General features: G+C 38.4%; 1 protein-coding gene across 1 annotated transcript in view; it reads left to right on the top strand.

Annotated features, from left to right (window-relative positions):
- The window catches only part of LOC115212100 (thymocyte nuclear protein 1-like), a 68760-nt gene that overhangs the window by 38882 nt on the left and 7017 nt on the right, over window positions 1–22861 (top strand). The window contains exons 3-5 of the mRNA XM_029780942.2: window positions 4748–4816; window positions 15521–15616; window positions 16043–16104. Of these exons, the coding sequence (XP_029636802.1) occupies window positions 4748–4816; window positions 15521–15616; window positions 16043–16104 (227 nt within the window). The remainder of the gene's footprint in view (window positions 1–4747; window positions 4817–15520; window positions 15617–16042; window positions 16105–22861) is intronic.

The raw sequence follows: 22861 nt of genomic DNA, 5'->3' as shown, positions 1-22861 counted from the left end.
TTATAACTGTCACAGATGGTGTATTTTCTGTAATGAAGAAGTACAAAAACTGTCCGCAGGAGGAGGGAGAGATTGTTGAAGGTTGGTGAAAAAGATTGTTGGAGGTTGGTGAGGGTGGTTGTCAGAGGTTTTCGGGGGTTGGCATGAGAGGTTGTCGTTCACAGAAAAACTATTGTTTTAGCATGTGAAAAGTTGTGTTGAAATGTTAAGTGAAATTTGGTAATCCATGCTATGCCTACATGAAGCCACTACAAATGCGTTGTGGAAAAAAAAATATCTATTGTCATGGAGAAAGTCTAACTGTAAAAATGCAGAACTATCGGAGTAATAGATATTCAAAAAAGTATGTATGTATAGAAATGTATGAATGAAGAGATTCAAATCAAGGAAGTGCAATAGTAATGTTTAGCAGTTCAAAACTGAGTAGTGATATCCAGAATTAGGTTGGTTGGTCAGAGAATCAAATATTGATTACTTTGCTAAAAACTGCAGGTGGTATGGGTTATTTCCTTTGGGTTGTTTAAATAAAATATTAGTAATATCTTCTAAGTATGTCACAAAGTTTCCAGACGTGAATTCTACTCACATGTCAAATAAAGTAAAAAAGTGATATTGTCTGCAAAAATTAGAAATTGGACAAAAAAAAAATCAATATTCAAAGTAATCAAACATAAACAATGAAATAGGTTATTTCCCTTGACTGTTTAAAAAAAAATTGTGCAGGTAGTTTGGGTTATTTCCCTTGGGTGTTTAAAAAAATTATATGAGGTAGATATAAAGGTCCCTTCCATGGGCCGTGCTATCGATTTTTTTCAACAATCTAAGTATGTCATGAGGTTTCTAGACATGAGTTCTACTCACATGTCAAGTTTCATCAAAATCAATAAAACGATGTAGGAGGAGTTAGATAACAATGCCACAAACAAACAAACACACACTGATTTTCCACATATGTAGTAGATTATTTATACATATATATCATCATCATCATCGTTTAATGTCCGTTTTCCGCACTTGCACGGGTTGGACGGTTCGACCGGAGTCTGGGAAGCCAGGAGGCTGCACCAGGCTCCAGTCTGATCTGGCAGTGTTTCTACAGCTGGATGCCCTTCCTAACGCCAACCACACCGCGAGTGTAGTGGGTGCTTTCTACGTGCCACTGGCACAGGTGTCAAGGGAGTCTGGCAGCGGCCACGATCGGTTGGTGCTTTTAACGTGCCACCGGCACGGAAGCCAGTATATTTTATGTGTATATATTATATATGTTATATATCTTGTCTTGGGAGACAATGGAGTTGAACATAAACTCATCCAGTCTGGTTTTTATGTTTCATGTCCTCTCCAGTTTTGCACAGGCCTAGGCTAGTTGTAAGAAAATCCTGGGTAGCCCAAACGTCAAGATTCCTCTCTTGACTTTGCTGATGTAGTCCAAAGAGGTGCAGAGCATTACGTTTGGCACCAGCTTGGTTGCCACTCCGGATTTCTTTGAAGGTTGTCTTCTTTCCATAACCCTGGATAGGGGCCCATGCCAGGTACTGTCAGCCGGAGCCAGCTGAGCCTGGGACTCATATCAAGCAGGGTCGTCACCCCCTAAAGTATTGAAGAAAATCGCTACCCACTACCTATATTATATATGTTATATATAAAACGAAAAGAGAAAATGAAATGCTTTGATAACTTTAACATGAATAAAGAAGAAAGGAAATATTTACAGTGTAGAAGGTGTTTACAAGCCATTTAAGAAACAGAATCCATTAGATTCACTTCAACATTTTGTCAGTGAACAGGTCACAGTCTCAAAGTGACAAAAATATTTTGACAAATTAAATTTAAATGTTGAAGTGAATAATGGATTTTGTGTGTTTCTTAAATGGCTTATAAACACCTTCCATGCTGCAACTGTTTTCATTCCAGTGCACGATCTCAGAACAGGTCACTTGCTATGCAAGTACATCTCCGAAATATTTACATTTAGATCAAAATATTGCTACCAGTTGCAAATGCTTAAGCCATTTTAGTCATGCTATAGAAAAAAGGGAAATACACTGAACTGTATTCATTTATGCTCTCCATTGAGAGCATAACTACAGTTCCTTTCCTCAACGTTAATTATTATTGACACTAATCACTGTCTTAACACTGACCATTTCTATAACTATCCCGTCACTCTCTCTCTCTCTCTCTCTCACATACACACACAACAAACAGGAAACTCCCATTAGTGCTTCCCATTACCTTTGTCATTATCTCTCATTACGTTCTACCTTTCCTGCCTCATTTTATTTCTTTACAACTGTGTCTTCCATTTCTCCTTTGTTTCACACTATAATCTCAATCTCTGTTACCTATTTCATTTTTTATCTTACACACACACATAAATCTGTGTTTAAAATGGAAATCAGGTATACAGCAATTTCTCTGACATATGAAATTTACTGAAATGAACCATGTTGTGATATATTTTGTTTGGTTGGCTACCTGTGTGCTATCACAGCAGACTAGATTACAAAACAGTTACAACACCTGTCATTTTACAAGTAATGACAAACGGCAATTCTGTCCCACTAAAACTTTTTCAGTCATTTATAACATAAGGAGACAACTGTAAGAATATGCTGCAGAATTAAATCAGTGACTGGCTGCTTATGAATTATTTATGGTACATATGAAAGTGAATAAATTTGTGTATGTGTATTTGAAATAGTTACTAAAAGAGGTGTTTGGCATTGCCTAGCACAAGGAGAACTTTGTATGTATGTATGTATGTAGAATGAAGGACAGCAGGATTCCTAAGCAGATGCTCTATGGAGAACTTGTGAATGGAAGGAGACTCCGGCAGAAACCAAGGCTGCGATTTAAGGACTGTGTCAATTCCTCATTAAAGGCCTGTGATATGCAGGACACTGACTGGGAGAACAATGCCTGTCATCGCCACAGATGGAGGAAGCAGGTTAAGGAGGGGATCGACACTTTCGAGAGAGCACATATCCAGCATGAAGAACTTAAGCGAGCTTCGCGAAAGCACACGGCTCGTATAGTGAATGGGGAAAACTTGGTCTGCAATGTTTGCAGTCGTGTATGCTTGTCAAGAGCAGGGCTCATTAGCCACCAACGGAGCCACAAATGCAAAATATAAGTTAGTCCTAGAGCGCGCAATGTTCCTGAAGGTCGGCAATAGTCTTCCTCGGTCACGAGTGGACGGCCATCATGTATGTATGTATGCATGCATACACTTGCTTTATTTTATATATTTGTGGAGGGAAGATGTGGGCAAAGTGGTGAGAAAGAATCTTCAGAAGTTGGGCCTCACAGAGGGGATGACAGGGAGGATAATAGGGGACGGAGACTCCTGGCAGTTTGCTGTGCTTGAGAAGACACGCCAAGCTAAGTAAAATTGGGATTGACTTTCCACACAGGCATGTCTCCTGCATCCCTCTTCAGCTGAGCATTCTTAACCTTGTGGGCTTATGGATGCTGGTGCCACACGAAAAGCACCCAGTATACTCTGTAAAGTGGTTGGTGTTAGGAAGAGCATGCAGCTGTAGAAACCATGCCAGAACGGACATGGAACCTGGCCGGCTCCTGTCAAACTGTCCAACCCATACCAAATGGAAAATGGACATTAAATGATGATGATGATTATACTTACACACACACACATATATAATGGGTAAAGACCCCACTTCGGTCATGAATGTCCATGGGATTGCACCTGGAAAGTTACTTTCCGAGGCACAAGTCTAGGCAAGACTGTTTGTGGAAGATTATCAGTCACCCATGCATACCAGCTTCCCCACTCCATTCCACCAATGTTATCCAAGAGAAAAGCAAAGGCCAATATGGCTTGGCATCAGTGATGTTGCAATTCTACAGCTAAGTGAACTGGAGCAATGTGAAATAAAGTGTCTTGCTCCAAAGAATGTATATATGTATTGTAATATTTTGTGACAACCAGTACCTAACACAACAAAGCTTTTACATGTTACTTTTGACAATCTTTATCTAAAAAAGTGAAACCAGTCAAGTGAATAAATTGCATTTTCAAACCTTCTTTCATATATAATTCACAGAGTAGTTGGCGTTAGGAAGGGTATCCAGCTGTAGAAACACTGCCAGATCAGACTGGAGCCTGGTGCAGCCTCCTGGATTCCCAGACCCCAGCCAAACTGTCCACCCCATGCCAGCATGGAAAGCATGATGATCATGATAATGTTTCAAATTTACTATCCGACTTCACTCACAGAGTAGTTGGTGTTAGGAAGGGTATCCAGCTATAGAAACACTGCCAGAACAGACTGGAGCCTGGTGCAGCCTCCTGGCTTCCCAGACCCCAGTCGAATTGTCTAACCCATGCTAGCATGGAAAACAGACGTTAAACGATGATGATGATCTTATTGGATTTCTTTTGGCTTCTAAAACTCATTACTGGAGTGTTGCTCATTCTTTTCTAGTTTATTCTATTTATGAAATAATTGCGACAAAACTAAGGTGCCTCCAGAATAACATGTCTTCATATAGTATTAAAAAATGTTATCATCGTTTAATATCCACTTTCCATTCTGGCATGGGTTGGACGATTTGACTGAGGACTGGCAAGCCAGATGGCTGCACCAGGCTCCAATCTGATCTGGCAGAGTTTCTACAGCTGGATGCCCTTCCTAATGCCAACCACTCCGAGAGTGTGACAATATTTTACAAACTCAATTTCCTCTGATACAAAATTATAATTTTACCCCTTGTATTTCAGTTCAGCCTGGATAATTTGAAAAATTCACCAAACGAAACTGCATGCTGGGATGGAGTTCGGAATTATCAGGTTTGTTAATTTATTTTTGATTTTCATAGTTTTATTTTAGAATTTTAAAATTCATTCATTCTTGACAATCCATTGACAAGCTGCTCTGACTATTTTCCTTTTCCTGGGATATTTGCATATGTGCTATAACATTTCCGTTCTCCCTCCCCCTTTCTCTCTCTCTCTCTCTCTCTCTATATGTATATATATATATACACTCACACACATATACAAAATATTTCCATTCACAAGCTACTCTGACTATTTTCCTCTCCCTGAAATATTTTGAATATATGCTATATTTCCTTCCTATACATACATGCATGTATGCATGCACACACGCACACACACACACACACACACACACACACACACACACACACCTTCAAAACCAGTGGGAAGGAAACATCATGAAAACCAGTGAGAAGGAAACATCATGGTTTCCTTCTCTCCATTTCTGAAGGTTCTCAGGACCCACTGAGCCATCTGTTTGTACTTTATCACCATCTTGTGACCCAGGTCACACGTTGATTTATGTTCTGGGATTGTAATCCACCCTGGGCCAATGCATATTACCAATTCAGTAATAAAATGCACACAGTTAGTTGGATGGACCCTATGAACTTACAAAACAAAAGGAGACATTGATGGTCCTTTGGAGGACATATATCCTCAGCCACTTGGACTGGTCACTACACAATATAAAATTCACGGAAGAAATTGAGTCCATCAAATGAAGCTACACAGGGAAAATCATTTCAATGCAATGTATTAGCTTCTGTGAAAGACTGAAAGAATTAAAACTCTTCTCCCTAGAATGAAGGCAGGAAAGATATGGAGTGATATACATCAGGAAAATCCTGGAAGGCCTTGTACCAAACCTTGGCATTGAAAGTTACTCAAACTGCAGAATAGGTTGCTGCTGCAGTATTATTTACATTAGAAATCTCTTGTAGGCAAGAAATCTTTATATATAAAAGTAAGGTTGTGTGCTGTCTGTCTCCTACGATTTAGATTCCTAACTACTCCCGCATTTTGCAGTGCAGTTTAACCAAAACTGGATATCTTATAGTCGTGATTCATATCGAGCCCTTCTGGGTATTAGCGCGTGTCTATGATGAGTCTACAATTTAAAAAAAAATTTACCATCAATTTTTCCCATTTTAATGCATTTTTGGCATATATAAGAGAAGTAACTCTCTAAAAATTTATTATTAAATCTCAGAACGTAAAAAGCTACAGTAACACCCCCCCCCCCCTTTGTGGTTAGCCATATTGAGATGGCTATTATACTTTACATCTCTAAAAAATGCTTATATAGTTATTTCCCTTACAAACCCGAGCAACGCCGGGCGATACTGCTAGTATAAGATAAAATTTATTATAAACAACACAAATACTTCGTAATTTAATAGCTTTCAATGTGACACCTGTTAAACAGAAATTATTTTTATTTAATGAAAATTTAATAAAATCTAATCATAAGTAAGTGAAATCATGCTAAATGCAACTAAATTGAAAATCATTTCTGATATCGGCAATTCTGAAAACTTTTGGGTATGAATTTTACACGAGTAGAAGTTTTTTTTAACAATTTTTTATCTTGAAAATCACCTGCATAAATTACACAGGTGCGCAAATTACATGGGTTTTTATAGTAATAGTTAAAAGTGGAAAATAAAAATATAAAAAAGAACATGAGGATGATTGAGCATTCAGCCAGTACAGTCTATTTTAACTCTACCTTTTCTACCTTTATGCTTTGTTTGCTTCTCTAGAATTGTTAAATAATCTCCAAACCATTCTTATTTTGTTATTTGGGACTTAGGATGGATGTAATTGATTGATGTGAAGCAGCTGTGACAGCAAGAGTGAGACTTGGCTGGGTGAAGTTCAGGGAACATGGAGGGTTGTTATATTGGAAAAGGTTCTCCTTGAAAATGAAAGGAAGGGTTTATCAGAGCTGCATGAGATCTGCAATGCTGTATGGGAGTGAAACATGGTGTCTAAGTGAAAGTGAAACGGCAATTTTGAGAAGGACCGAGAGAGCAATGTGTGGTGTAAAACTATTGGATAAAAGGAAGGCTGAGGACTTGCTAGGGTTGGAGGAATTGGTGGAATGGTTGGCAAGTGCAAATGGAGTGCAGTGGTATGGACATATTGAGGAGGGATGAGGATCATGTCCTGAGGGGAGTGCTTGAGTTTAAAGTAAATGAACCATGAAAGCGAGGTCGACCAAAGAAAATGTGGAGGGACAGATGGAGGAGGAGATTGAGAGGTTGACTTGAGGAAGGAGGATGCCCAAAACTGGGCAAGATGGTGTGAGGGCAATTACTGTAAGAGTGAGATAGATTCAGCCACCCCCGTTAACAGGGACAAACTCAGATTTAAAATATTGGAATTCATCATCATTTTACTGGGTTCAAAGATATCCATTTGCATGCAAATGTTGATTTAAAGTTATTATTTTAAAGCAAGTTTAAGAATAATAATCAAGCATTTACTGATGGAAAGCTCAAAGCTGATAGTAGAGTTAAACTTATCATAAAACCCTAGTCAACAGGAATATTACAATAAATTAGACTTTGCCTAATCTGTTTAATGTACATAGTCATAATAAGCAGCTCCTTTTCTTTTTCTATGCTTAAACTTTTTGTTGCTATATTGCCATTGAACTACACTGCTTTTGTTTCAGTTTATTTTATAAACAATGAAGAATTTAATAAAATAACTTTGCTGTTATTAACCCTTTAGTGTTCAGATTAATCTGTCAAATGTAATGCTTATTTGTTCATGTTATTTTGAATTATTCAGGTTCAAGAGGGGTGTCCACAATATTTGCTTGTTACTTTGTAAATTTTTTACATACAGATTTGAAATTTTGTCAGTTAGTGCTTATGTACCAGTGGATTATAGTTATGTACTTTAGCTGATCTTGCTGATTAGATTTGACTTTTATGGGGCAGGTAAATTAAATTAATTAAAATACCAGTATAATCAATACAAGATTTTATTCTTTCTCTATCATCATCATCATCATCATCATCGTTTAACGTCCGCTTTCCATGCTAGCATGGGTTGGACGGTTCAACTGGGGTCTGGCAAGCCCGAAGGCTGCACCAGGCCAGTCAGATCTGGCAGTGTTTCTACAGCTGGATGCCCTTCCTAACGCCAACCACTCCGAGAGTGTAGTGGGTGATTTTATGTGCCACCGACACAGGTGCCAGACGAGGCTGGCAGACGGCCACGCTCGGATGGTGTTTTTTATGTGCCACCGACACAGGTACCAGACGAGGCTGGCAGACGGCCACGCTCAGATGGTGTTTTTTATGTGCCACCGACACAGGTGCCAGACGAGGCTGGCAGACGGCCACGCTCGGATGGTGTTTTCTTATGTGTCACCGGCACAGGTGCCAGACGAGGCTGGCGAACGGCCACGCTCGGATGGTGTTTGTTACGTGCCCTCAGCACGGAGGCCAGTCGATGCGGTACTGGCTACGGTCACGTTCAGATAGTTTTCTTATGTGCCACCGGCACTGGTACCATAAAGGATACAAATAGGATACAAATTCCATTGATGTACATCTATTTTGATTTGATTTTGATTTTCACTTGCCTCAACAGGTCTTCTCAAGTGTCACAATAAGGAAGGTATGCACAGGTGGACTGACTACGTCCCAGGTAGGGGCCACGGGATATGGCTTCACTAGTCTTGCCGGGTCTTCTCACGCACAGCATACTTCCATAGGTCTCGGTCTCTAGTCATTTCCATGGTGAGACCTAACGTCCGAAGGTCGTGCTTCACCACCTCGTCCCAGGTTTTCCTGGGTCTACCTCTTCCACGGGTTCCCTCAACTGCTAGGGATTGGCACTTTCTCACACATCTATCTTCATCCATTCTCGCCACATGACCATACCAGCGCAATCGTCTCTCTTGCACACTACAACTGATGCTTCTTAGGTACAACATTTCTCTCAAGGTACTAACGCTCTGTCGAGTAAGTACACTGACATTACACATCCATCGGAGCATACTGGCTTCATTCCTCACGAGCTTACACATGTCCTCAGCAGCCACGGCCCATGTACACATGCATCATACAGTCTGCCTTTTACTCTGAGCGAGAGGCCTTTAGTCACCAGCAGAGGTAAGAGCTCCCTAAACTTTGCCCAGGCTATTCTTATTCTAGCAGTTACACTTTCAGCGCACCCACCCCCACTACTGACTTGGTCACCTAGATAGCGGAAGCTATCAACTACTTCTAGTTTTTCCCCCCGGAAAGTGACGGAAGTTGTTTTCTGCAGATTTTCGGAGGTCAATGCTCCCGAGCATCTGCCACATACAAAAACTATCTTCTCAGTTAGCCTACCTTTGACATTGCTGCACCTCTTATGTGTCCATAGCTTACACTGGATACATCTTATAGAGTTTCTACCTACACCTTTTCTACAGATCGAGCAGGGCCATCTTCCTGAGGATATTTGTGGATTGTCTACCTTTCTACTTATTAGTACTTTGGTTTTAGCTAGGTTGACTCTAAGGCCCCTCGATTCTAAACCCTCCTTCCACACCTGGAACTTCTGCTCCAGTTCTGATAGTGACTCAGCAATTAGAGCGAGGTCGTCAGCATAGAGGAGCTCCCAGGGGCAGCCTGTCTTGAATTCCTCCACAATTGCCTGGAGGACTATGATAAATAGGAGGGGGCTGAGTACTGAACCCTGGTGGACCCCAACCTCTACTTTGAATTCTTCTGTGTACATGTTGCCAACCCTAACCTTACTTACGGCATCTCTGTACATGGCTTGCACAGCCCTCACCAGCCATTCATCTATCCCTAGTTTCCTCATTGACCACCATATGAGGGATCGGGGGACCCTATCAAAGGCTTTCTCCATGTCAACGAAAGCCAGGTACAGGGGCTTATCTTTGGCTAGGTATTTCTCCTGCAGCTGCCTTACCAGGAATATAGCATCGGTGGTGCTTTTCCCTGGCACGAACCCAAACTGCATCTCATCTAAACTAACTCTCTCTCTAATTAGTTGGGCTATGACCCTCTCCGTAACCTTCATTACCTGATCCAACAGCTTGATACCTCTGTAATTATTTGTATCCAGGGCATCACCTTTACCTTTGTAGCAGTTGACTAGTATACTGCTACACCAGTCATTGGGTATGACTCCTTCGTGTATCACCTGGTTGACTATACGGGTGACTAGGTTATAGCTGACACTGCCAGATATTTTGAGCATCTCTGCAGTAATTCCTGATGGGCCTGGGGCTTTCCCTGTCTTCATGCTTCTAATTGCCTTAGCTACCACGGAACTATCAACTCGGATAGCTGGTCCCTCTGTTGGGTCAACATTCGGCAGACTCTCTTTATCCCATTCATTTTCTTTATTCAGCAACCTTTCATAGTGGCATCTCCAAACCTCTCTCTTTGCATCTTCATTTAGCGCAAGTGAACCATCATCCATGCGAACACACTTCTCTCCTACCACATCACGATTCTCTCTCACACACTGTCTTGCAACACGAAATACCTCAAGTCTTTCATCCTCATGGCGCAGAACATTGGCAAATTTTTTCTTATCCGCTTCCCCTCTGGCTAAATAGACCTGTCTCCTAGCTTCCCTTCTGGCTGTCTGATACAATTCCCTACTACCACCGTTCTTCCAGTCCTTCCAAGCCTGTCTCTTTTGTCTAATAGCCCTGTCAACCACAGTGTTCCACCACCATGTTACTCTGGGTCGAGATGGTACTTTGCTCCATCCACAGATCTGGTCAGTGGCTGTCAGCAGATTGTCCCGTAGGAATCTCCAGTTGTCTTCCACGTTAAGTGAAGCTATATCCCCTTCTATTTCGTCAAAGGCCTCGAGTAGTATGTCTCTAAATCTCTGTCCATTTGCAGGATCTTTAAGCTTCCAGACCCTTCTCCTCCAAGCTGGTCTTCTTCTGGGCAACCATTTAGCTCTGATCCTGAAGTCGCTAACCACTAATCTATGTTGGGGAGTACATTCTTCGCCTGGAAAGGTTTTGGCTTTTATAATCAGCCCTCTTTCCCTTTTTCTGGCAAGGATGTAGTCAATCTGGCTGGTGTGTCTGCCAGAACGGTAGGTGACTAGGTGAGAGGTGGGTTTCCTGAAGTTGGTATTGCAGACCATAAGGTCATTTGCATCGCAGAACTCCAGCAGCCTGGTTCCCTCCTCATTACGAGAGCCAAAACCGTAGCCTCCATGGACGCCATGGAAGCCCCCGACATGTCGTCCAACATGTCCATTGAAATCACCTGCCACGAAGAGAAGGTCATTGTCATTTGTCAATGAGGTAGTCCGCAATAGGGTGTCATAGAATTGGTCTTTTTGTCCTTCCGGTAGCCCTGGTTGAGGGGCATATGCCGAGATGATGGTAGCTGTCCTATGGTGAAGGACTAATCTAATTTTAATTACTCTGTCACTTACTCTGACTACCTCGATTACCTTACCTACCCATTTCCCCGCAAGAAGTATACCCACGCCCCTGACCCCGTCAGTGTTCCCTGCCCAGAAAATCTTGTACCTGTGTTCCTTGCTTGTGAGGAGCCTAGCGGAACCTCCTCTCCACCTTACTTCCTGGATACAGCATACATCCACACGTCTCCGTTCAAGTAGCTCTACAATCTCTCCAGACCTACCTTTCAATGTGCCAACATTGAGCGTGCCAACTCTGAGGGTGTGGGAGGTGTGGGCATCAGAGACCCTGGGATGAGGGACAGCCGTGTCATGTACCTGAAAAGAAAGCTTGCATCTGGCAGATTTCATATGGAAACACTAGACTACAACTTGCATACTTTTCACAATTTTTTGCGCTATATGATCAGATAAACCCTACATAGGTGCTAGTGGGGGAGTGGGGTAGTTTCCGGTATTTGGGTAGAAACTTCCGGTATTGGGGGTGGGGGTGGGAGGGTGGGCGACGAAATCGAAGCAACTAGTTTGAATACTTTATTTGAGGGGAAAAATAATTAGATAAATGACTGAATGAAAGCCAGAGAGAGAATGAAAATAAATAAATAATAAGAAATGCGATAAGATACGAGGGGGCATATTTTCGGAGGAGAATGGAATAAACATCGAAGATGGCGTTGAAAGAACGATAAACTTTAAAAATGCATGAAGTCGCCATGTTTAGAGAATAGAGAAACGAAAGGGGAACAGATCAAACAAAACGCTTAAAAATATGAAAAGAGCAGGTTGAGATTTTTGACTTAACTGGCCATTTTTGGAAGTCCGTGTTTTCTCTGAAGTCCGTGTTTTCTCTTCATAGAAAATAAAGTGCGAAGCTCTTTTACTAGTCAATATACTAATGGCTATGTACTCTTATACAGTTTAATGAATACATTTACATAACAATGCATCTAATAAAAAAAAAAAAAGAAAGATCATTAACAGGTGAGGCAAAGGTGAATACAGTTGTGTAACATATTGAAAATCAGTATGTATTTCTCACTTTCACATAAATGAAAGGAATATATGATAGTATTACTATCAAATAACAAAATATAGTTATGCCCATATTTCTATCATTAAACTGTCCAATATTTCTATCATGAAACTTTTGTAAGTTCTATCTATGGATCACTCAGCACATCTTTACCCAGCTGTCTTCCTCTGCACATATTTGATACCTACTATTTCAGTTTCCTCTCTTGTACACAACCTTCAATTCCTATCATAACCACTTTTTCTCTCATTTTATTTGTGCGGCATTGTTTACGCACATCAACACTGCACATCCAGTGGAGCATGCTCACCTCATTTCTTTCCATCCTTTACACAGCCTCCACATTCAATGCTCATATTCCATTCCTGTGCATCATTGCTCATTGTACACCAGCATCATACATTTAGAGAGAGAATCCATATATTACTAGCAGAAGCATAGTAGTCACAACAAGGACAGGGTGGAAAATGCTCTGAGCCATTGCTGCTGCCAGTAATATAGGTATTCTCTGAGTGTAAAACAGACTGTATGATTCTGGTGTCTTTATATCCCCAATGGCTATTTCCACCATATGCCTGTGAGTTTCAGCAGCTGACCTCTCTTATGAGTCCACTTGACATTCGTCTCTCTACCAAATCTACTTTTCAATCTGTAAGCTCTTATATTAGCATTTCCGTGCCTCCTCCTTGATGCCCATAAGAGTAAGTGTGCTGCTTCATTACCGATACACTGCTTTGCATTCCAGAATACTTTACACTCCTAATTTTCATTTTGCAAAACACTGGTAAATTGCTTACTTTCCGGACTCAGCTCTTAGCTTTTCTTGTTTTTCAAAAAGGGTTAAAGAAGTTCTTAACTTCTTTAACCCTTTCATTACCGTATTTATTTTGAGATGCTCTGTGTTTCTTTCAGTTATTTAAAATATAACAAAGAATTTAGTAAAATATATTTCTTTTACTACCCACAAGGGGCTAAACACAGAGGGGACAAACGGATTAAGTCGATTACATCGACCCCAGTGCGTAACTGGTACTTAATTTATCGACCCCGAAAGGATGAAAGGCAAAGTCAACCTCGACGGAATTTGAACTCAGAACGTAATGGCAGACAAAATACGGCTACGGCAGACAAAATACGGCTACGCATTTCGCCCGGCGTGCTAACGTTTCTGCCAGCTCACCGAATTTAGTAAAATAAGTTAGTTGTCATTAAGCTAGTGTTAGGAACATGAATTGTGACTAAGGTTTGGTGGAAGATTTTAATTCAAAACTTATGAAAACAAGACATTTGTACTACAGAGCCAGAGTCAGTTTCAGCTGGGTTGGTAACGAAAGGGTTAAGTCAATTGACAGGTTATTATCAAATGTACTGTAATGAAGCAAAAGCTCTAAATGGTTTTTCAAGTTTTGTCTGGGCTTATGTTCCAAAACTGGAATGACATTATACTTAAAACCAGATATGAAAACATATTTCATCTAGAATATTCTGTACCATATTCCTCAGTCTAACTGATACACAAATTTTACTGTCCAGAAATCACTGGTATTATGAATCTAAGTAACTATTTAGACTAAGCCGCTTTGTTGGGACTTGCAATCAGTTACCTGAGGATTTTACCATTATTATAATTAATAATCAATATACTCCAGTAATATTTCAAGAAACTGACGTTTATGTTGTTGTTTTTTACAATAGACAGCTTCTTATATAGATATTTTGGATCTTTTCGGTTTGAACGGCGGTTTTTAACATAATTTCTAGGTAACTAAAATATTTTAGACTTCATATACTGGTAGAATATGTTTATAAAACATCTTTTTCTCTTGGCTTTATTGAGAAAATTCTATAGTTTGTAAGATATTTGTTGTTTTTTTTTCTTCAATTTCTGCAATTTCAACCAATCAGTGATGTCTATTGAGTTAAAAAGCATTCTGTGCCATATGAATATGTCCTTCATTTAAGAAACAGATTGGGTTTATTTACATTTGTGAAGAAAAAAAAGATACCCTAACCCTAACTAATCCTAACCCTAAAAGAGATTGAAATGCAATAGATCGATTCTAGGGTCATAATTATGGGTGACAATTTCATATGACAGCGCTAGAAAAAACTGCCCTTCAAACCGAAAAGATCTGATATTTTAATTATTGTCAGTAAATTGGTTAATGAAAATTGCTTTTATTTAAATTGTATTTTACAACAAATTGAGGAGATTTTTTTTTTATTTGGAAGGTCTACTGTTTGTGCTTTATTGTTAAGGGCAATAAATGTTATTTTTACCTAATGCAGCAACTTCTTTTCTGCAGCTGTTACAATGTTTTATGGACATGGTTATACTGAAACACCACCTTTACTCTGGACATTTACATCCATTAAACTTTGTTTAACATACTTTTGTTATTTTTTTTGTTTGTTTGTTTTTGGTTTTACATTCCAGTGAACTGATCAATGCCTGGAAGCTTTAGATGACATCTGAAGAAAATGACTTTGCACGGTATAATTTAAATGCCAACATACTTTTTGCAAGTGATGTCTTTAATTAAGTAATACAGCATTATTTCAAAGACAGTGCATGATTTGCAAATAATTTCTCTATTAAGCTGAAACCTCTACCTGGCCAGACTAACAAAGTGTCAGCAGCTCTAACTATAGAAATTCCATAAGTTGCTTCATGATTGACAGTTCACATCACAAACAGAGCACAAACTGTTACAAACTATATCAGGCTTTAAAAAATGGCATGTACATTTATACAGTTAACTGTGCTGTCACACATTTTACTTCTTCAACCATTTACTCCATGGCATTACTACAATTCCTGATTATACTATTAAAAAATAATAAATAAATAATTGCAGCGTGGAAGGTGTTTATAAGCCATTTAAGGAACAGACAAAATCTGTTAGATTCACTTCAACATTTAAATTTAATTTGTCAAAATATTTTCGTCGCTTTGAGACAGTGAACAGATCGTGGTTTCAAAGCAACGAAAATATTTTGACAAATTAAATTTAAATGTTGAAGTGAATCTAATGGATTTGTGTGTTTCTTAAATGGCTTATAAACACTTCGTACGCTACAATTGTTTTCGTTCCAGCACACGATCTCAGATCAGGTCACTTGCTATGCAAGTACATCTCCGTAATAAATAATAAAGTAAAAAAAAAAAAACACCAACATTGTTTCCTATAATGAATACATTTTATTCAGTGGATTTATCCGTATTTTCCTTTTGTCTTTTGTAGGCTAGAAATTTTATGAAAGATCAAATGAAAGTTAAGCATAAAGTATTTTTTTATCATAGTAACTGTAAAATTCCTGGAATTGCTGGCATCTGTGAGGTCAGTGTTATTGATAATAATCTCAATTTCTGTTTCATCTAATACTATTCTGTAACTATTGTCTTATTTTGCACTATTTTATTAAAGTAATACATATCTAAATTTACAAACCTGCCCAACCCACCTCAGAAATAAGCAATTTATAATTCCATCATAACTCTGTTTCTAAACATTCAAGTTTGCATTATAAATAGCTATTAATTGTACAGTAAAATATTTTTACTATCCATACATATTAAAGTACATGTCCTCTAATTCACTTGTGAACTATTCTTTACATTTTTATGACTGATAATATTTTAAAACGATGAACTCCCTACAATCTTAACTAATATTGTTTTCAGTAAATCTTCTATTGTATAACAGAATAGAGAAATAAAGGCAAAAAGAAACTATGATTTCTTGTTTATTTCCTTCTTTTTTCAGGTTGTCAAAGAAAGTTATCCTGATCACACAGCATTTGATAAAAAGGACCCACATTATGACAAGTATAGCTAAATTTATAATTTTTAACATTGTCTTTGATCTCAGTTTCATTACTGCCTCTCAATACAGTTATCATTAGATATTACCTGTTAATGTATATGTCTAGTTGTATGAGGTTATATTCGTTTTTTTTTTTATTTCACTTGTTTCAGTCATTTGACTGTGGCCATGCTAGAGCACTGCCTTGAAGGGATTTTAGTCAAATAAATCAACTGCAGGACTTATTTTTCAGCCTAGTACTTATTCTATCTATCCTTCTCTTTTGCTGAACTGCTAAGTTATAGGGATGTTAACTCACCAACACCAGTTGTCAAACGGTGATGGGAGGGGACAAACAAAGACATACACCCCTATATATATATATATGCATGTATATATATGTGTGCTTGAGGAGACCTATCGAGTCAAGTACATCAACATCAAAATAAAAATCAAATGGAAATTGTAGTTGTGATACATACCTGTGCCGGTGGTGCGTAAAAAGCACCATCAAAACGTGGCCGATGCCAGCACCGCCTTGACTGGCTTCTGTGCCGGTGGCACGTAAAAAGCACCAACTGACTGTGGCCGCTGCCAGCGTACCCCTGGCACCTGTGCTGATGGCTCGTAAAAAGCACCCACTACACTCATGGAGTGGTTGGCGTTAGGAAGGGCATCCAGCTGTAGAAACACTGCCAGATCAGACTGGAGCCTGGTGCAGCCTCCTGGATCCCCAGACCCCAGTCAAACCATCCAACCCGTGCCAGCACAGAAAACGGACGTTAAACGATGATGATATATATATATTTATATATATATATATATGACAGCCTTCTTTCAGTTTCCACCTACCAGATCCACTCACAAGGTTTTGCTCAGCCTCAGGCTATAGTAGAAGACACTTGCCCATGGTGCCGTGCAGTGGGACTGAACCCGGAGCCATGTAGTTGGGAATATCTTTTAGCCAGAATGCAGAAGTGGTCATGATTTGTGCACTCCTCAATAGTTAGAATTAATGTAGGTGACACCCAGCCTGAACATCTGCAAGGAAAACAAAATAAATTCTAATTTTTATTTTGGGGATACAGCATGGCCAAAACAAAAATCCAGCTTATAAAGAATGAACTATATTTTAACAGCAATATGTTAAGACAAGGAGATGCATGAAAGAGCATGTTATACTTTAGGGCAAATTACATTAACATACATGGACTGTACCATTTCTATTTAATGGTTTCTGTCATGAAGAAGGGACAATGCATGATCTTTACAAACTCTACCACACTAGTCAGATTGGGACTTGATGTTCAGGCTGTACCTGTAAGAAAAAGAGAGGCGGGAATTCCAAAAGCTTGATGTCCTAAGGAGAAAGGCCTGAGAAAAGTAGTTAGTGTGGGTTTTGGGAGAAGAGACAAAAATAATAGCAAGAGAAAGAATGATGGACAGGCTTAAGGATAGAAAATATGTGACTAGTTATCTCTTCAATATAGAGAATATTGTAGTAATGGTAGAAAAGAGGCAAAATAAGAAGATAGTCTGTTGGACAGAAATTGAAGTGTGTTGAGAAGTAAGTCTTTAATTATCCAGATGGCTTTCTTGTGGGTACAATTGTGGGATTTTTGTATATAATAGTTGAAAGTTTGAGCTGTGCGAATAGCTTTTGTTGATTTCACAGGAGTTATGTAGGTTTTTGCTTAAGTATTTTTACTTGAGAGAAAAGCTAGTCTTAGGGTAAGGTTTATTTTTACTATATTAAAGATGTGAGATTGACAGCAGAAAGATTGTAGGTTCTAGCATGCGTAGTGACTCAGGGTTTTAGTTGAAGAGCACTATCCGACTCGTGGCCGATGCCAGCGCCGCCTCGACTGGCTTCTGTGTCGGTGGCACATAAAATACACCAATCCGACCGTGGCCGTTGCCAGCCTCGCCTGGCACCTGTGCAGGTGGCACGTAAAAAGCACCCACTACACTCACGGAGTGGTTGGCGTTAGGAAGGGCATCCAGCTGTAGAAACATTGCCAGATAAGACTGGAGCCTGGTGCAGCCTTCTGGCTTCCCAGATCCCCGGTCGAACTGTCCAACACATGCTAGCATGGAGAACGGACGTTAAATGATGATGATGATGATGATGATGTATGAAATGGAGGATGGGTTCTTTTTATCATTGAGCTCATCATCATCATCATCATCATCATTTAGTGTCCGCTTTCCATGCTAGCATGGGTTGGACAGTTCAACCGGGGTCTGGGAAGCCTGAAGGCTGCACCAGGCCCAGTCTGATCTGGCAGTGTTTCTATGGCTGGATACCCTTCCTAACGCCAACCACTCCGTGAGTGTAGTGGGTGCTTTTTACGTGCCACCGGCACAGGTGCCAGACGGGGCTGGCAAACGGCCATGGACAGATGGTGCTTTTTACGTGCCACCGGCACGGGGGCCAGGCGAAACTGGCAAAGGCCACGATCGGATATATATATATATATATATATATATATATATATATATATATATATATATATATATATATACACACACACACACCACACACACACACACATACTAGCTGAAATACCCAGCATTGCCCAAGTTAATAACTCAGAGGATAGAATTAACAGTAATATCAAAAAGCTCTTCGTCTAACTTATAGTAAATATTTTCAAGAATTTAAAAAAAAACACTCAGCGAAATTTCAGACTAAGAACATTTTGTAGACATTTTTATTTTTCTTCTTTTAAGAATATAGTTTGATATCCATATTCCAAACATATGTGAGTTCAATTCTGTAAAAAATTTTATTTGCAGAATTGCAATATCTGGTATTTAAGACATGGAAAGTGGACAAATGCACATGTGCGCACATACACACACACACACACACACACACACACATACACACATATCAGGGCTACCTGGTATTACTCGGGTGCCAGCCGCCATATGATACTGTTTAGCCAAGCTAAATACATTTTTGCATTTCATTTTTAAGATGTCTATTTTCGGCCCATGTCCTTTCGCATCTCAATTGCGGTATGGTATTTGTTCATCTTATTTACTATTTATTCTAAATCTAGAATTTCCTTATAAACAATGTTACATGTTTTTCCAGAAGGAGCATATATAAAAAAAATTGCATGCACTTCCAACTTTTCTACATGCTACATACAGTTGCTCATGAGAAAAACAATGTTCTTTGAGTTGTAGCCCAGCAACATATAATGTTTGTTCCTGTAATTTATTTATAGACATAGTAAAGCTGAATTTCACTGGAAATTGTAGCCTTTTAAATACCAAAGGTATTTCTGTGTCAAATGGTATCAAAGGTACTCTCGGTATAAGCGAACTTCCCCCCTCTCCTCCTTCCCCCATCCATGTGTGTGTGTGTGTGTGTGTGTAGGGTTGTATTTCTCTATATATATGTATGTACCTACATAAGTAAATATATATGTGTGTGTGTGTGTAAGCACACACAAGCATCTGTGTATGTATATACATGTGTGTATATGTACATATATTTGTGTATGTATATACATGTGTGTATATGTACATATATTTGTGTATGTATGTGAGTGCGTGCACATATCTGTGTGTATATATATGTATGTGTATGTATACATACATACACACACACACACATATATATACACACGCACTAGCTGAAATACCCGGCGTTGCCCAAGTTAATGACTCTGAGAATAGAATTAACAGTAACATCGTAAAGTTCTTTATCTTACAGTAAATATTCTCAAAAAAAAAACACTTAATAAAATTTCTGACTAAGAACGCTTTGTAGACCTTTTTTATTTTTCTTATATCCATATTCCAAACATATGTAAGTTCAATTCTGTAAAATTTTCTACACAAATTAAAATCTTTTGAATACCTTTTCAATTTCTGTTTAAACTAACCCTTACCTTATCTCAAAATTGTAATCCTAAATGCTAACATGAAGCCCTAATGTTAAATGCTAACCCTCTGCTCTAACTTTAAAACTTAATCCAAGATCCTAATCCTAATTTTATCCCTAAAATCTAAACTACAATACAAACCCTGGTATTAAATCCTTAACCCGACCCCCAATGCTAGCCCTTAATTTTTGTGTGGAATCATGATCTTCTATGTTTGAAACATACTGTAAAAAAATCTGGAACGTTAAGATACCATACATAACTTTAAAATTAAGCAGGACAAAAAAGTGACAAGCAATTGCAATGTTGAAAAACTTTATTTGCTGAATTGCAATATCTAGTATTTAAAACATAGAAAGCGAAGTGTATGCGTGTGTGTATATATATATATATATATATATTAGAAGGTTTGGAGGTGATGTACAGGTATTATATATTAGTAAAAATAAGGTACACAGAAATCTGGATGGTTGTACATTTACAGATTTTTATTAATATGTCACATGTTTTTTAAATCATATATTAGCTCTTGCATCTACTCTAGTAGAGTCTTCAGATTTGAATTTTTGGGGGGATTTGTCTCTTTTTATTGTATTATTGTGTAGGGGTGGAGAGAGTTATAGGGTAATAAAAGAGGGTGAGGAATGGGGAGAAAGTGAGAGAGAGTGTGTGTATGTGTGCCTGTGTACCTGAAAGGAATGTCAATGGGAAAAAGAAAGAAAGAAAGAAGAAGAGAGAAAGAAGTAAAAATGTTTTTTATTAATTTGAGTGGGTATTTTTGTTCTAGTAGGAAGTTTTTAAGTTCATTTAGTCTTGTTTGTGATTCAGTCACTATGCTGCATATATATGGAATGTTTCTTTTTATGTGGGATGGGTGGCAGGAGTAGAAATTTAAATATTGGTGTGTGTAGCCTCCTGGTTTTGCCATTTTTAAAGGCCAAAAATCAACTCATCACTTTCTATTGAAAGAACTGACCAGCTGTATAGATGTAAATGCATTTTTTTCTTCTTTCTCTCTTCCTTCTTTCTTTCCTTCTCTTTTCCATTGACACTCCTTTCAGATACACAGGTACACACACACACACTCTCTCTTTCTCTCTCACTTTCTCCCCATTCCTCACCCTCTTTTACTATCCTATGTCTCTCTCCACCCCTACACACTCAAGAATACTATAAAAAGAGACGAGTCCCCTCAAAAATTCAAATCTGAAGAATCTACTAGAGTTGATGCAAGCGCTAATATATGATTTATAAAAACATGTGACATATTAATAAAAATCTGTAAATGTACAACCATCCAGATTTCTGAGTACCTTATTTTTTCTAATATATATATATATATATATATATATTAGAAAAAATATATATATATATTTATATATATATATATAGAGAGAGAGATATATACCAGGGTATACTTGGGAGCCAACTGCCATATGACACTGTTTTGCCATACTGAATACATTTTTGCATTTCATTTTTAAGATTTCTATTTTCAGCCCTTGTCCTTTCACCTCTTAATTATGGTATTTGTTCTTCGAGTTGTAACCCAACAGCAGATAATATTTGTTCCTGTGATTTATTTATAGACATAGTAAAGCTGAGTTTCACTGGAAATTGTAGCCTTTTGAATACGAAAGGTATTTCTGTGTCAGATGGAATCAAAGGTACTCTCAGTATAAGTGCCTCTCCTCCCGTAAAACACCCAATCAAAATAGCAGCCTGAATAATATGAAGCATTAATTTTTAAATTACCTATCTAGTGCCATTACACAATCTATAGATTTGTAAGTCTGTGCATTTCCTGAAATGCTGTCCAATAACTTATTGTTTATGGTGTTGACAGTGACATTTTTTGGTTCAAGTATTGCCCTTTCACATAAGTAACTATGGTTTTGTTGGTGGTCTTGAAAATTTGGAAAAAACACTTGCTATTAGTTCATTGAGAGATGAGACTGATATACTATTTAGAAATATATCTAAACAATTATTTTTATCTAGGGGTAAACTACCTTCTCCAAGTTCCCATAAATTTTGAGCAAATTTTTCAGACAAATTATCACCCAAAAGAATGGCTTTCATGTTCTTAGTTAGGCTTATTTTGGTTATGTGTCTCCACAAATAGAAGACTTTAAGCATACTGTTTACTCATCTGCCTTCGTGTCCTTTGGAATTACAGGCAAAGTCTGACAAAAGTCTCCTGAGAGTACAGTGGTAACCCTGCCCATTAATAATTTAGAATTTCTTAAATCTTGCAAGCTTCGATTCAGAGCTTCCAAAGATTTCTTGTTGGCCATCGTACATTCATCCCAAATAATGAGGTGACAATTCTTTAGTATTTGTCCCACCCTGGATGTTTTGCTAATATTACAAACTGGTGTCTCAATGCTAGCTATATTCAAGGGCAATTTGAAAGTAGAGTGAGCTGTTCTTCCTCCCGGGTGTAAAGTACTTTTTTCTCTTGTTGCACTTTGGCAAGTAAAAGCTCAGTGACAAGTCTTCTGCCAGTTCCTGCATGAGCATCAAGAAAAAAAAAAGCCATCCCATTTAATCAGTAACCCTTTCTACTATAATATTGTAGAATACTTTTTGTTCAAGCAACAATTTCGATTCCTTTTCACTAACATATCTTGAGAGCTCTTCAATGTTGTTGGAAGTTCCATTTAATAGATCTGTTATTAAACTGTCGAGTTCAAAATGATTGGTATGAAGAAGTTCATACTCATGCAATTCATTCCCTTTCATGGAAACAACTTTGTCTTCAATGGCAATTTATGTGGCATTGTAGATTTCATCACTGTATTCTATTTTCGTGCCAGAACATTGTAATTAATCAGGTATTTTTAATCTTCCACAAGATAATTTCTGTATCTTAGCC

The sequence above is a fragment of the Octopus sinensis genome, linkage group LG5 (genome assembly GCF_006345805.1).
Source record: "Octopus sinensis linkage group LG5, ASM634580v1, whole genome shotgun sequence".
Classification (NCBI taxonomy): Eukaryota; Metazoa; Mollusca; class Cephalopoda; order Octopoda; family Octopodidae; genus Octopus; species Octopus sinensis.
Note: the sequence above shows the minus strand (reverse complement) of the source record. Positions and strands in the feature narration are given on the sequence as shown.